Consider the following 13,480-nt stretch of genomic DNA (forward strand, 5'->3'; position numbering starts at 1 on the left):
CAGGCTGGCCTCGAACTCACAGAGACCTGCTTCTGCCTGCAGAATGCTGGGATTAAAGGGGTGCATCATCACCACCCAGCACATAAAGTCATTTTCATTTATTTATTTATTTATCCATTTACTTATTTATTTAACATACCAACCACAGTTTCTCCTCCCCTTTCCTCCCCCCACCTCCCTTCTGCCTACCCCCTCCATCCACTCCTCATCCAGCTCCATTCAGAAGGGGTAACGCCTCCCACGGGAGTCAACAAAGCATGGCCTATCAGTAAGGTCATGTTTAATGGTGACTGGCCAATCCTTTTTTTTTTTTTTTTTTTTGAGCCAGGGATTTACTCTGTAGCCCAGCCTGGCCTCAAACTCACAGAAATTCTTCTGCCTCAGACTCTCAAATAGTGGGATTACAGGAGTATACAACCATACCTGGCTTTCAATCACTGTTCTTAAATCTCTCCTTATAAAAAATGTAAGTAAAAAACATTTTTGGTAACTATGCTTCCTAAAGATGAGCATAGCATATGCCTTCAAATAAACATTCAGAATTATTTATTTATTTGGCAGCACTAGGGTTTGAGGCTAGGACCCTGAGCAAACCAAGCACGTGTTCAATCACTAACTGGCATCATTAGACTCAGAAATAATGCAACTTTATGTCTCTATATAAAATACAGGATATTCCCACCCCCATATTTTCATTACAAAAATAATTAACAACAGCAAGTCTCGGACCATAAAGGTCAGTGCAAGCGTCCACAGAAAGGTCTTTATTACTGCAGGAACAGACAGTTAACAGCACATCCATCACAGGGCGTACGTTACAGATAACAAATCCCAATTATGCTTCACACTCTAGAAAGCCACCTATTCACGAGAGACAGACAGGTAAGAACCACACTGCCCAGGAACGGCCCTCCCAGGAGACGTGCATAAAGAGGGCTCACTCGACCGTAATTAGCCACCCAAGTATCTGACTCTAGCTCGAAATTAAAGCTTTCACAACATGGGACAGTCTCTGGCATTCTGAGCTCTAGCGTTAGGTTTCACACAGGGCCTATTTCTGAACCATAAGGAACCAAATACACTCAGGTCCAGATGGGGATGTGAGGGAAGGAAATTCATGGCTCTTTATTAATTTGCAAAGGATTTAACAGTGACCCTCTACCACTGTTTACATAACAACACTCCTTACCTCCATGAATGCAGAGAAAGTCATTATTTGAGATAGGGCCAGGTTCAGCAAAGGTCTTAAATTTATTTAACCACTGTCGAGATATGTAAAACTGAAGGAGACTAGGCTCCATTATGTTCAGCAGATTCGATATCCTCCGCCTCTCCTTTTGGGCCTCTTCACTGCTCTTCCTGTGGAGGACAGAGATTCACTGAAGTTAATACACGTTTTACCACATTACACAGGCAGTGCGGCTCTTCACTATCAGACTTAAGATACATACTGCACTACAGATCTGATCAGTCCCTAAAGCATTTCAAGAGAAATAGTCTTTGTCCCACAGCTCAATACATTATACATTACCCTGAGGGTCAGCACTGAATCTTAACTATGGGTATCTATGTAACCCCTGGTACAAGGTAGACATTCAGTGTTAGTAAGATCAAGTCGGAGGGCTGAGCTGCATTCTTGGTTCCTGTTCCAGTATCTAGCATTTCCTTTTATAAGATGCTGAAATATATCAAAGATTTTTATAGTAATACCTTTTTTATTACAGGATATTTAGAGAAGAAATTTGGTATTTAATTCTGACTTTATATACTTTAAATGAACAAACTAATCCTGGGCCAGTGAGATGCTCAGGGGGTAAGGGTGCCTGCCAGCAAATCAGAGGAGTTCAATGCCCAGAACCCAACAGTTCTCTGACCTCCACAACAAGCTTCAGTGCAGACACGCAGCAACAAACATGCACATACACATAAATAAATAAATGCTAAAGAAAGAAATGAGGGGCTGGAGAGATAGCTCAACAGCTTGCTGTTCTTGCAGAGGACCTGGGTTAGATATGCAGAACCTACATGGTGGCTCACAGCCACCTGTAACTCCAGTTCCAGGGGAGCTGATGCCCTCTTATGACCTCCTCTGGCAGCAGACACACATGTGGTGCACAGACTTACAAACATACAAAATACCTATATACATAAAATAAACTCAAGTGAACCTCTAAAAAAATAAACGCTTAAAAACAAACAAAAATCTTTCTAAAACAAAATATATCCCTTTGCCTGTCTATGAATTCTTAGTTTTCTGAACAGGGGGTCATCTATGAGCAGCTTCCTTCTCCTACTCGTAAGAGCACATTTGTCATTGTCAGAAGTGCGGGTCCTACAGAGATGTCCTTTCTTCACCATGACATGACAGTCCCATCACCTGTAGAAAAGGACGTAGGCCTCGGCATTCTGCACGGTGGACTCGGAGACCTCAGTGACGCTCTGGTCATCGAACTCATACCACAGGTTATTTAAATTGTTGCGGCAGTAAGCGATGTAGTGCCCACCTGGGTAGCAAGGAAAAGCGCCTGTTAGGGTCTATGTGTCACACCTACACAGCATCTGTAGCCTTACTGGGTCAGACTGCGCTCAGCACTCCAGAAGACAGGAAGCACCAGACTTTTAGCCTTTTATTTTTGTTGTGAGATAACGCCTCACTATTGTAGCCCAGGCTGGTCGTGAACTGACAATCCTCCCACCTCAGCTTCCCAAGTGCTAAGAACACAGTGTGTTCCACCACACTTGCCCTAGACCATGTAGCCCTGAAAACCTTGTACGAAGCCCACCCTGTTAAAGCTGCTACCTTATAATTGCTATTCCGAATAGTCTAGGGAAAATATTTAGTTTTAAATTTAATGTCTCAAATGCCTCTTCTGACACATAATAATTGTACATATTTATGGGGAAGAAGATATAATTAGGGCAATTAACATCACAATCACCTTAAATGTGAGGAGTTCTTTGAAAGTCTCTGCTACCCAGGCTGGTCTTGAACTTAGCAGGCATTCAATGTTTACCAATAAAATCAAGCTAGATACTTAACCTGTATTCCTGGTACCTGACCTTTTTTTTTTTGGTATTGAATTCCTAATCCTGCCTTAGCCCTGGAGTATGGCAATGATAGGCATGTGCCACTACAGCCATTTTCCTAAATGGTTATTATTCACTTGGGTTAAGTCTGTTGTTTTTCTAATAATAAGGACTAAAATCTGTTTTTAAATTTTTCTTCCTTTGGTCAAGTGGGGCTTATTTAAGCAATCAACGTAGATACGTGTTTTTAATCAAAAACAAATGTCAAGCCTTTGTACTTACTGCTTGCAGTCCCATGATGACAGATGACTGACAGGAGGTCGTAGGTCACAATCTGCGCCGGGCTATCCTTTGCAAGAAATGGCTGAAGGTCCAGGCCTTCCAAAGGGAAGGAGACATGGGTGCTGATTTTAGTAGAGAACATCAGCTCATGCCGAAACCTCTTAAGGTGAATACACAAGATCTAAAGAAAGAACAACCCACATCCAAATGGTTAGGAACGTTTACAAGTGCTAAGAAGGACAATGAAGTTCTGCGTTATAAAAAAGGAAATGAGGCAGTTAATCACATACAATTAGAGTCATTTAAATGTATTTTTTAAATAATGTATTTTGGTTTTGGATTTTTTTCTTCCATTTTTATTTTTTTTTCATTTGCAATCAATCTTTATTTTTTTTCTTTGTATTTTTTTTTATTGAGAAAAGGAAGAAAAAAAAACAAGTTTCCACCTCCTCCCAGCCTCCCATTTCCCTCCCCCTCCTCCCACTCTTCTCCCCCTCCTCCCACCCTTCTCCCCCTCCTCCCACTCTTCTCCCCCTCCCTCTCCAGTCCAAAGAGCAGTCAGGGTTCCCTGCCCTGTGGTAAGTCCTAGGTCCTCCCCGCTCTGTCCATATCTAGGAAGGTGAACATCCAAACTGGCTAGGCTCCCACAAAGCCAGCACATTGCGTAGGATCAAAACCCCGTGCCATTGTCCTTGGCTTCTCATCAGCCCTCATTGTTCGCCATGTTCAGAGAGTCCAGTTTTCACCCATGCTTTTTCAGTCACATTCCAGCTGGCCTTGGTGAGCTCCCAGTAGATCAGCTCCACTGTCTCAGTGGGTGGGTGCACCCCTCGTGGTCCCGTGTAGTCCTGACTGGCCTGGAAGTTAATTGCTATATAGACCCAGGCTGGCCTAAAACTCGAGATATTTGCAGAACCACCGCACCTGTCTCATCTTATATTCTCAATAAGAGTCTCTGAAGTTTTTACATAATCAAAGTAGGAATGATAAATATCATCCTGAATTCTAACATGATTCCAGACATAATTTCAGTGTGACAGAGTGGGCAGGGCTCCTCTTCCCAAGTTCAGTGCTACTGGTTCCTGACTGTACACTTCAGAACTATAAGACCCCGCAATGTCTGGTGACATGTTCAGGAGCACACTGTGAAGGGGTGTTAGTGTACCCCGCAATGTCTGGTGACATGTTCAGGAGCACACTGTGAAGGGGTGTTAGTGTACCCCGCAATGTCTGGTGACATGTTCAGGAGCACACTGTGAAGGGGTATTAGTGTACCCCGCAATGTCTGGTGACATGTTCAGCAGTACACAGTGAAGGGGTATTAGTGTACCCCGCAATGTCTGGTGACATGTTCAGGAGCACACTGTGAAGGCGTATTAGTGTACCCCGCAATGTCTGGTGACATGTTCAGCAGCACACTGTGAAGGGGTATTAGTGTACCCCGCAATGTCTGGTGACATGTTCAGCAGCACACTCTTAAAAGGTGCTCATATATTTAACCCAGCCTCCTAACATGAATCCTAAGGGTATGCATAATGCTTCAGCCATGCCGAGTTACTACAGTGTGTGACGTTAATGCATGACCACATTTTATGAATGAGTAAAAAAGAAGTCATACCTCAGGAAACTTCTGTACTTTACAAAACTTTACTCCATTCCTCAACCTAAAGAAAAAAAAAACATGATAAATCTACAAAACATTTATTACATTCAAGTGGACCACAAAAATCTTGCAGAAAATGTCAAGAAATAAAGTTATCAGAGTAGCATATCCCGAGTTATGTACATATTTATACACTAAATACTCTAACAATAAAATGCCCCTTATCATAAAAAATAACTTATACCAAGATAGTAATAAAGAGCTAAAAATCACTGTGCAATGCTTTGACTTGCCTAGCACGCACAGACCCCAGGTTCCATCAGAGACTAGCTATGTGGCATGCTCGCCTAGCACACACAGACCTCAGGTTCCATCCACAGCACTACACAGGTCATGCGGGGGAGCGCATGCCTATAGTTTCAGTACTTGCGAGGTAGAGCAGGAAAATCAGACACTCTGGGTCAGCCTGCGGCTCCATTAAGAAGCTTGAAGGCAGCCTGGGATACATGAGCTCCTGCTTTTAAAAGCACAGCACGGAAGTGGTACACTGTCTACACTTTTATAACATGCAGATACTGCACAGTGCAAACTCCAGCTCTTCGAGATCAGTAGTTCAGGGCCATATAGTTATTCTTTTTATCTTGTTTTAGAGACAAAGTCTCACATTTATAATCCTCCTATCTCAGTGCTAAAATACCAGCATTTACCACACACCTGGCTTGAAAATCTTTATTATCTGTTTTCATTTCAGGTGTTTTGAGACAGGTTCTCTCTATATAGCCCTGGCATTCCTGTAACTCACTCTGTAGACCAGGCTGGCCTCAAACTGACAGAGATCCACCTGCCTCTGCTTCCTAAGAGCTGGGATTAAAGGCGTGCATTACCACATCAGGCCCATGACATAATACATAAATATCACACTTACGACTAGAAACCTTTACTCTTAAATATTGGAGAAAATTTTGAGCCAAAGATTATAATAATTAACCAATATCAATGACCACTTGTCCGATCTGCACTGGGGATCTGGGGCGAACACTGGTTCTTCCCCTCACTGCTGTTTCCTCTAGCTGGCGTGTCTGGCTTCATGGGAAGATACCTTCCTAGACTCAGCTTCTTTTCAGCTGTAAAACTAGGCACAGCCCTTTCTGCGTGGTGAGAGAGGGATCGATCCGTTCGTGGTTGCATGACTGGCTAGCAATGCTGTACTCCAACAGCTGCAGGCTGACATCCGCTGTGGCTGCAGCAGCTTCTCCGTCTGTGAAGACTCTAGCTGGAGGGGCTGGAGAGGTGCTCAGCAGTTAAGAGCATGTGCTGCTCTTGCAGGAGACGGGGGTTCAGTTCCCAGCACCCCATTCCAATTTCAGGGATACAGTGCCCCCCTGTGACCTCCATGGGCACTGGGCACATACTTGCTGCACATACGCACATGCAGGCATAGTAGTCATACACATAAAATAAAAATTAAAAATAAAGATTCCAGCTTTTCTTAGGAGTTCCTTTTGCCTATTATAGAGATTCAGAAAATTTTTCCAATTCTCTCTACACCAAAATTACTTGTCTTTCTTTATCAAACTTCTACTCACATTTTCTGACATCATCAAGAGGTGTTTACTTTGTTTTCTGTAGTTGTTAACTTCTGGCTGGCTTAGAACACACTACCTAGACCAAGCTGGTAGGTCCTTGTGTTGGAATCAAAAGGTGAGTACCACCACACCCAGTCCAAAAAAGGGTTTTTAAAAGTCAAAATTATTACAAGACAGAAAAGGAAGCTGGTAGCAGATATGAACAAAATGAGACTTAGCCCTCCTGTTGTTCTGCCCCATAATAGCAAACCTTCTTGCATGACACCAGTTACCATGGCAATTCAAAAGAGTCACTTTGTTTTATAATATAGTTAATGCAAACTCACAAACTTAACTTCATTCATCAAATCCATACATTTAATAGCATCTTACATCAGACTACTTAAAGATTTACCTTAAACGTATTTTATTAAAATAACCAGTCTCTTATTTTTGGAGGAAGGCTTTCTGGCCTAGAATTTTCTAGACATAGCATCAAGTATAACTCCAATGTGCCCAGTTCAGATAACCAAGAAAAATACAAAATACAAAGCCAAAAGCAATGTTACTTACTTTTTGCACTTTTCACAACTGTACATATTGTCACCTGCAAACAGAGCAGACCTAGTCACTATCTAACTGCAGCAAACTCCTCTCAGTTCCCAGATGTGCCCAACGTGGACTTCACAGCACAGCAACAGTGAACTCGCTATGCTCATTTCCCTACCATTACCACCCTCCCTCTCCTCTCAGTCTGACACACTAACTCAGGAAACAGTCTCTGCTTTTATTCACTGAACAGAATTTACTGGTAGTCTGTGCTATGCCCAGACTGACATCTGCTGTATATGTGATATGTCCAAGCATGATGCTCAACACACAAGAAAAATGGAGGACCTTCAGAGAAGCTGAAGATGTAAAAACAACTCAAGACACATCTGACATCCCTTGTCTTCATAAGTTCTCCCTTCTCTGAACCACAGAACTTCAAAGTCTGTCATTTGTATTAGAGAAATGTATATAAATTCTCATTGCATCTCCACTGCTGTGGAAGGTCCCCCATGCACATACAAGCAAGTCCTGCTGAAGCTGCCCAAAACCTCAGCCTTAGCTTCCCTACAAAACCAGCCACAAACGTGATTACAGTTCTTACCTTTAAGTTCATCTCTGGCGAAGAAGGCAGCAAGACAATCTTGCAAGGTTACTACTGGACCCCAAAACCAGCTAGGGACACATGAGACAACAAACCTGAAACATCATTGAAGAAGAAAAAGGAAGTGTTCTGCTAGTACAGCAGAAGCAGCAGCCAACAATCAGTCAAGGCAAAGAAAACAAATACACACCTCTTCACATACTCCATGAAGAAAGCTATCCAGCCCTGTGGCGCATACGCTTCACCACACGAGCCTGCTTTGACTATGGTGGGGTGGCTGGAGGAGTGCAGCTTGGCCAGGTCTTCCTTGCCAGGAATCGGCAAGGACAGATCCTGAAAGGTCTCGAGGGTTACAGACACCTGCAAGTGTTTGGTTTTAATGGATGGAAAGAACCCAGCACAATTATTTATAAGATTAGATTTCTTCCAAAGATGAAAACAAGTTATTATAATAAGCAAATATAAACAACAAGCATATTGCTTTTAGAATGCTACAGAGAGAAAAGAGCTTGGCTTGCTTTGTACCAGGTGCTGTTTCAAATGTAATCTTCATATAAGCCACTGGTATTTCTATCTATGGATCATAGATGTCACAGTGTTAAAAAGCACAGCAAATCCAGCCACCTGGCTACTGAAGACTGGCACGCAGATTCTTTGAGCGTTGGGAAGGGGGACATGCAGGCCTGGGTTTTATTATATGTTTTATGACCCATGAGGTTCTCAAATGCTGTCAAGTCATTCTCTTGCCTCAGCCTCCCAAGTACAGAAACTGCAGGCTGAAAATAGTCTTAAATGTTGTTTAAAAGAGGGTGAAGAGAAAACCAGCCCTGCCATGGACCAGCATTAACAGCAGGGATGAACCATGGGAGATACACGGCTTCAGGCGACCATGGAGTGTAAATACACACACTTAGATGACGACAATGCCTTTGGAGACAGGCTCTCACTATATGACAGTCACATACAGTCCGTCCTTAGCTGCAGCACTACCCACACACCACAAGTAAAAACACCTGGGTAATACACTGTCTATGTAAGATGGCCCTTCTCAACACCTTCCATTTGACTTAACATTCCGACACAAGGGGCTGGAGAGATGGCTCAGAGGTTAAGAGCACTGCCTGCTCTTCCAAAGGTCCTGAGTTCAATTCCCGGCAACCACATGGTGGCTCACAACCATCTGTAAAGAGGTCTGGTGCCCTCTTCCGGCCTGTAGGCATACACACAGACAGAATATTGTATACATAATAAATAAATAAAATAAATATTTTTTAAAAAAACATTCCGACACAATAACGGAAACCTTATTTCTCTTGCTTCTGAGACAGTATTTCATTCATCAACCATACACACCCCGCACTGAAGTGAGAACGAAGAATTTCCAAAGAGCAGGTGTTAGTCAAACCCTCACAATAATTTTAATTTATGTTTCAGGCACGGATGTCTGTCAGTTTTTTTTCTTGTGTTTGTGAATCTGGAATTATCTTTATTAATGAAGCACCTATGTCTTTACAAGCTGCCTACAAAACCAAATGTAAGACACACTTATTGCCTTTCCTTGTGAACACAACCGTTTCCAGACACACCTAATTTCATCAGCCTTCAGAGAACAAGCACTGTTAACTACCTTGTTGCCAAGCAACTTCTCACCTTTCTATGCAACCAAAAGAGACCGAGAGCTAAGGTCCTTTCCAAAGGACTTGTCTCATCCCTCCCATCTATGACTGACACACACCAGACATGTATGCATGGTCTGCAATGGCAATTTAACTCTTTGACTTCTTCAGATTCTTAAAGCCATTTGACGGGAATATGCTGTGTGCTACGGTTCCCTCCTACTCACCCTGTCGCACGTCAGACACTGTACTGAACTAATGATTGTTCCATCAAATATGTCAGAAATGACACTTCTGTATTTCTTATGCTGCTTTTTTCTCTTTGGAGATGCAGACTGAGCTAGAATTAAAAGAACATAAAAAGAACTATTAGTTCCTTGAATATTTTTCTCTAAAATATTTTTGCATTGTCTTGGATTTTGTTTTTTGAGACAGGATCTTATGTAGTATAGATTGGCCTCAAATTCCCTATGACACTACGACTGACCCTGAATCCTGGATCCCTGGCTTCCACTGCCTGACACAGGGTTGGAGAGTGCTGCCACGGCCGCTGCCACACCCGCTGCCACGCCTGGCTTCCTCGAGAATCTCTTCCTTTCTAAGGGTTATTTATTTATGAATGTGTATACTATGTCAGTGTGTATGTACATGCGGGTGCCCATGGAAGCCAGAAGAGGACACTGGATTTCCTGAGCTGGAGTCAGAAGCAGTTGACAGCTACCCGAATTAACTGTTGGGTCCTGAACCCTATATACAATCTTAGCCACTGGGCCCTCCAGCATTTTTAGAATCTTTCAACAGTAGAAGTTACTCAGCCTGCAAGATGCTCAGCAGGTAGAAATGCTTCCTGTATGGCCTCAGACCTGAGTTTGACCCTCAAGACCCACATGATCTAAGGAGAAAATGAACAAGATGTCCTCTGACCTCTAAAGTATGCTGTGGTACGTGCATAGACACACACGCACACAAACACACATAAAGAAAAATTTTAATTACTATACTAAAGAAAAATTGAAAATGCCATCCAAGAGCATTACTTTAGGGCTGAAGAGATGGCTCACTGTGCTCTTCCAGAGGACCAGCACCTACATAAGGCATCTACTTGCAATTTTAGCACCAGGGGATCCTATATCCGCTTCCAGCTTCCATAAGTATCCAAACACATATAGCATGTATACACAGAAAAACACATATACATGAATAATAGTAAAAATACATTTTTAAAAAAATCACTACTTAAAGAAGCCAATCGAAAATCAAATAAGGCTTAAGCTGTCTTTAAAGTATTTATGATTCTTGGCCACATAAAATGTAAATAGGGGAATATGAAAACAATCTGAAATTAGTTAATATTAAACAGCATAATAGTTTACTCATTTGTTCCATATGCAAAATAAGGAGTTAGCCCCCATCACTGGGATATCTATGCTCAAGTCAGAGGAAGGAGACGAAGATGGGAGAGCCAGGGTAAAATGTAAGGATGAAACAGGAGGGCCTAGCCTGAGCAGCATCCCTTCAGAACAGTCCCAACTGTACTTGCTTGTTTTGCACTGGGGCTCATATGAAAAAAGGATTCTGTTAGTGAGGTCAGTTATACACATTCTTCTGGATACAGGTTCTTTTTCAGCCTACAAATATCTCTTTCTAATCTTATGCTCCCCTTTTTAAAAAATCTTAACAAGGTCCTTTGCCAAGACTTTTTAGTTCTTTCATAGATGGTGGTTTTGTTTTTTTTTTTAAATATTTATTTCTTATATATACAATATTCTGTCTGTATGCCTGCAGGCCAGAAGAGGGCACCAGATCTCATTACAGATGGTTGTGAGCCACCATGTGGTTGCTGGGAATTGAACTCAGGTCCTTTGGAAGAGCAGGCAGTGCTCTTAACGGCTGAGCCATCTCCCCAGCCCTAGATGGTGGTTTTTGTTTTGTATGTGGGGGCAGAGTAGATGCAGGTGAAGTATGGAGATCAGAAGACAACTCAGGGAAGTCAGTTCTTCCCTTTATTGTGGGTTCTGTGAATCAAACTGCGGTTGCCATGATTATACAGCGAGACTGTGATCCACTGGCCCACCTCGCTGGCCCGTGTTTTCATGTCTGTAAGAATGTCTCTAAGGGCTGGAGAGATAGCTCAGTGGTCAGGCATACAGACAGACAGAACATTGTATATATAATAAATATTTTTTTAAAAAAAAGATGTCTCTAAGACCTTCAACTATGTTTTTTGTTCGCTTGTTTGTTTGTTTGGGTTTTTGTTATGTAGCCCTGAGTGCTCTAGACTCCCCTATTTAGATCATGCTGTCCTCGGATTCGAATCCACGGAGATCAACCTTCCTCCGAGTGCTGGGACTAAAGGCATGCACTACCACATGGGGCTCTCTCTTAGTTTTATAGTTTAACACTTTATAATGCTAACATTCTGATAGAAAGCAGGTGGCAGTGCAGAATGGTACAGACACTCAGGAAGACGGGCAGCTAAGTATAGCACTGAGTATAAAATGAGCATAAAACCCAGGAAATACAATCCTCAGACCTTATCTCTAACAAACAAAAACTTAAGGATCATATAAAAACTATACACAAGTATCTACAGTGGTATTGTTCATAATTACCAAAAGTTGTAAACAATTCAAAAATCCCTTGATGAGGAATAAACAGAGGTTTGGGGTTACAATTGAAACGTGACTTGGTAGGGAAAAAATATTCAGATATAAAATAATGCAGTCAATTCTTAAATACATTATGCTACATTTTTTTAAGGCTATTTCCTAAGCCTACCTACTGTGTAGTATCATTTACAGGGCATTCTGGGAAAGGGGACAACAGGAGTGGCAGGCGTTAGGGGTCCATCGGCCTTGAGGGAGGGCGATAACCTGATTAGAAATTGTAGGACAGAATGGGTTAAAAGGCACAGAAAAGGTGACTTAAGAGGACTGGGAAGGCTCAGCAGTTACGCGCACTTGATGCTCTTACAGGGGACCCAGGCTTGGTTCCCAGCACTCAGATAATGGCTCGTAACTGTACGTTTCAGCGTCAGGTGAGCAGATGCCCTCTTCTCACCTCCGTGCCCAGGGACACACGTGGTGCACATGCACACATGCAGGAAAAGACTTATGCACATACAATATTAAAATGCACTATTAATCTTTAAGAGAAAGGTTTAATTCAGAGAACCACAGATAAAAAATTCTAATGGTGGTTGTGTAATTCTATCAACTTTAAGAGATCACATATTTCATATTCCTCTACCAACATCGGAATCAGCAGTTTAAACTGAGGAACTGGAGTGAGGGAATTCTCTTACCTTTTTTGTGTGGAGGTGTCAGTCCCGGCCACAGGTTGCCTGACTTAGGCGGGCTTGCTGATAAACGTGTATTAACGCTTTCGTTGGATGGAAGACTCTGTGATGTGGACAGGTCATTCAAATGGACGTCAGTGATATATTCTGTAATATTTAAATTTTTATTATTATCTTCAATTAAAATTATAAATAAAACTATTAAGCAGTTTTATTCCATGTGGGCAATAATGCTAACTAATGGAAAGACTCAATTTGATATACTGAAGACAGTCTATGTTAACAAATGCCAAGTGAAATACTAACAAAGTGTTTGCTAAGCAAAGTAACAGTGATTTTCCCACCTAGGTATTCAATTAACGTCTAACACAGTACTGCTATAGTCAATCAGCAGCAAGTAGTGTGATACAAAACCAAAGACAATCACACTTCCCAAATTTAGTAAAATTTCTAAAAATCTACCCACGAATTACAAAAGGAATCATTTCTTTTCTTAACACAGGTCTCATGTTGCTCGGGCTGGCTACTCTACAAAGCCAGGGATGAGGTCATATTCCACCTGACCCTTCACCTTTACCTCACAAAAGCTGGGACTAAACGCATGTACTGCCATGTCTGCTTCCTAAGTCTTTGTAAGACATTTCTTCAAATTTTGTGTGCCTGTGTCTCTGTGTGAATACATACATTTGAGTGTAAATGCCACTGGACGCCAGGAGAGCTGGAGATACAGACAACTGTGAGCCACCCATCTTGGTAGCTCCACCCACGTTGTTTTTATTTATTTATTTTTTTCACTGTGCTGGGAAAGTAACCCAAGACCTCAAAAAATGCTAAGCAAATGTTCCACCACTGACCCATGCTCCCTCAGCCCAAGGATTGTTTAAGTGAGAGAAAAGACTATTGTCCCAAATAAACTCAGTAATGAAAACCAAACAA

At 42.0% G+C, this 13,480-nt stretch overlaps 1 protein-coding gene across 3 annotated transcripts in view; it reads right to left on the bottom strand.

Annotated features, from left to right (window-relative positions):
* Usp33 (ubiquitin specific peptidase 33) overlaps positions 1-13,480 on the bottom strand; it is a 56,962-nt gene that overhangs the window by 11,628 nt on the left and 31,854 nt on the right. For 2 of the 3 annotated variants that reach the window (XM_075981047.1, XM_075981050.1), the window contains exons 11-19: positions 12,551-12,691; positions 9,474-9,586; positions 7,821-7,990; positions 7,631-7,725; positions 7,051-7,084; positions 4,928-4,973; positions 3,310-3,490; positions 2,378-2,504; positions 1,190-1,359 (exon numbers count right to left, since the gene is read on the bottom strand). In XM_075981047.1, coding sequence (XP_075837162.1) covers positions 1,190-1,359; positions 2,378-2,504; positions 3,310-3,490; positions 4,928-4,973; positions 7,051-7,084; positions 7,631-7,725; positions 7,821-7,990; positions 9,474-9,586; positions 12,551-12,691 — 1,077 coding nt within the window. The remainder of the gene's footprint in view (positions 1-1,189; positions 1,360-2,377; positions 2,505-3,309; positions 3,491-4,927; positions 4,974-7,050; positions 7,085-7,630; positions 7,726-7,820; positions 7,991-9,473; positions 9,587-12,550; positions 12,692-13,480) is intronic. The other variant, XM_075981049.1, reaches the window with a different exon arrangement.

This window comes from Microtus pennsylvanicus, chromosome 7, assembly GCF_037038515.1.
Source record: "Microtus pennsylvanicus isolate mMicPen1 chromosome 7, mMicPen1.hap1, whole genome shotgun sequence".
NCBI classification, from domain to species: Eukaryota; Metazoa; Chordata; class Mammalia; order Rodentia; family Cricetidae; genus Microtus; species Microtus pennsylvanicus.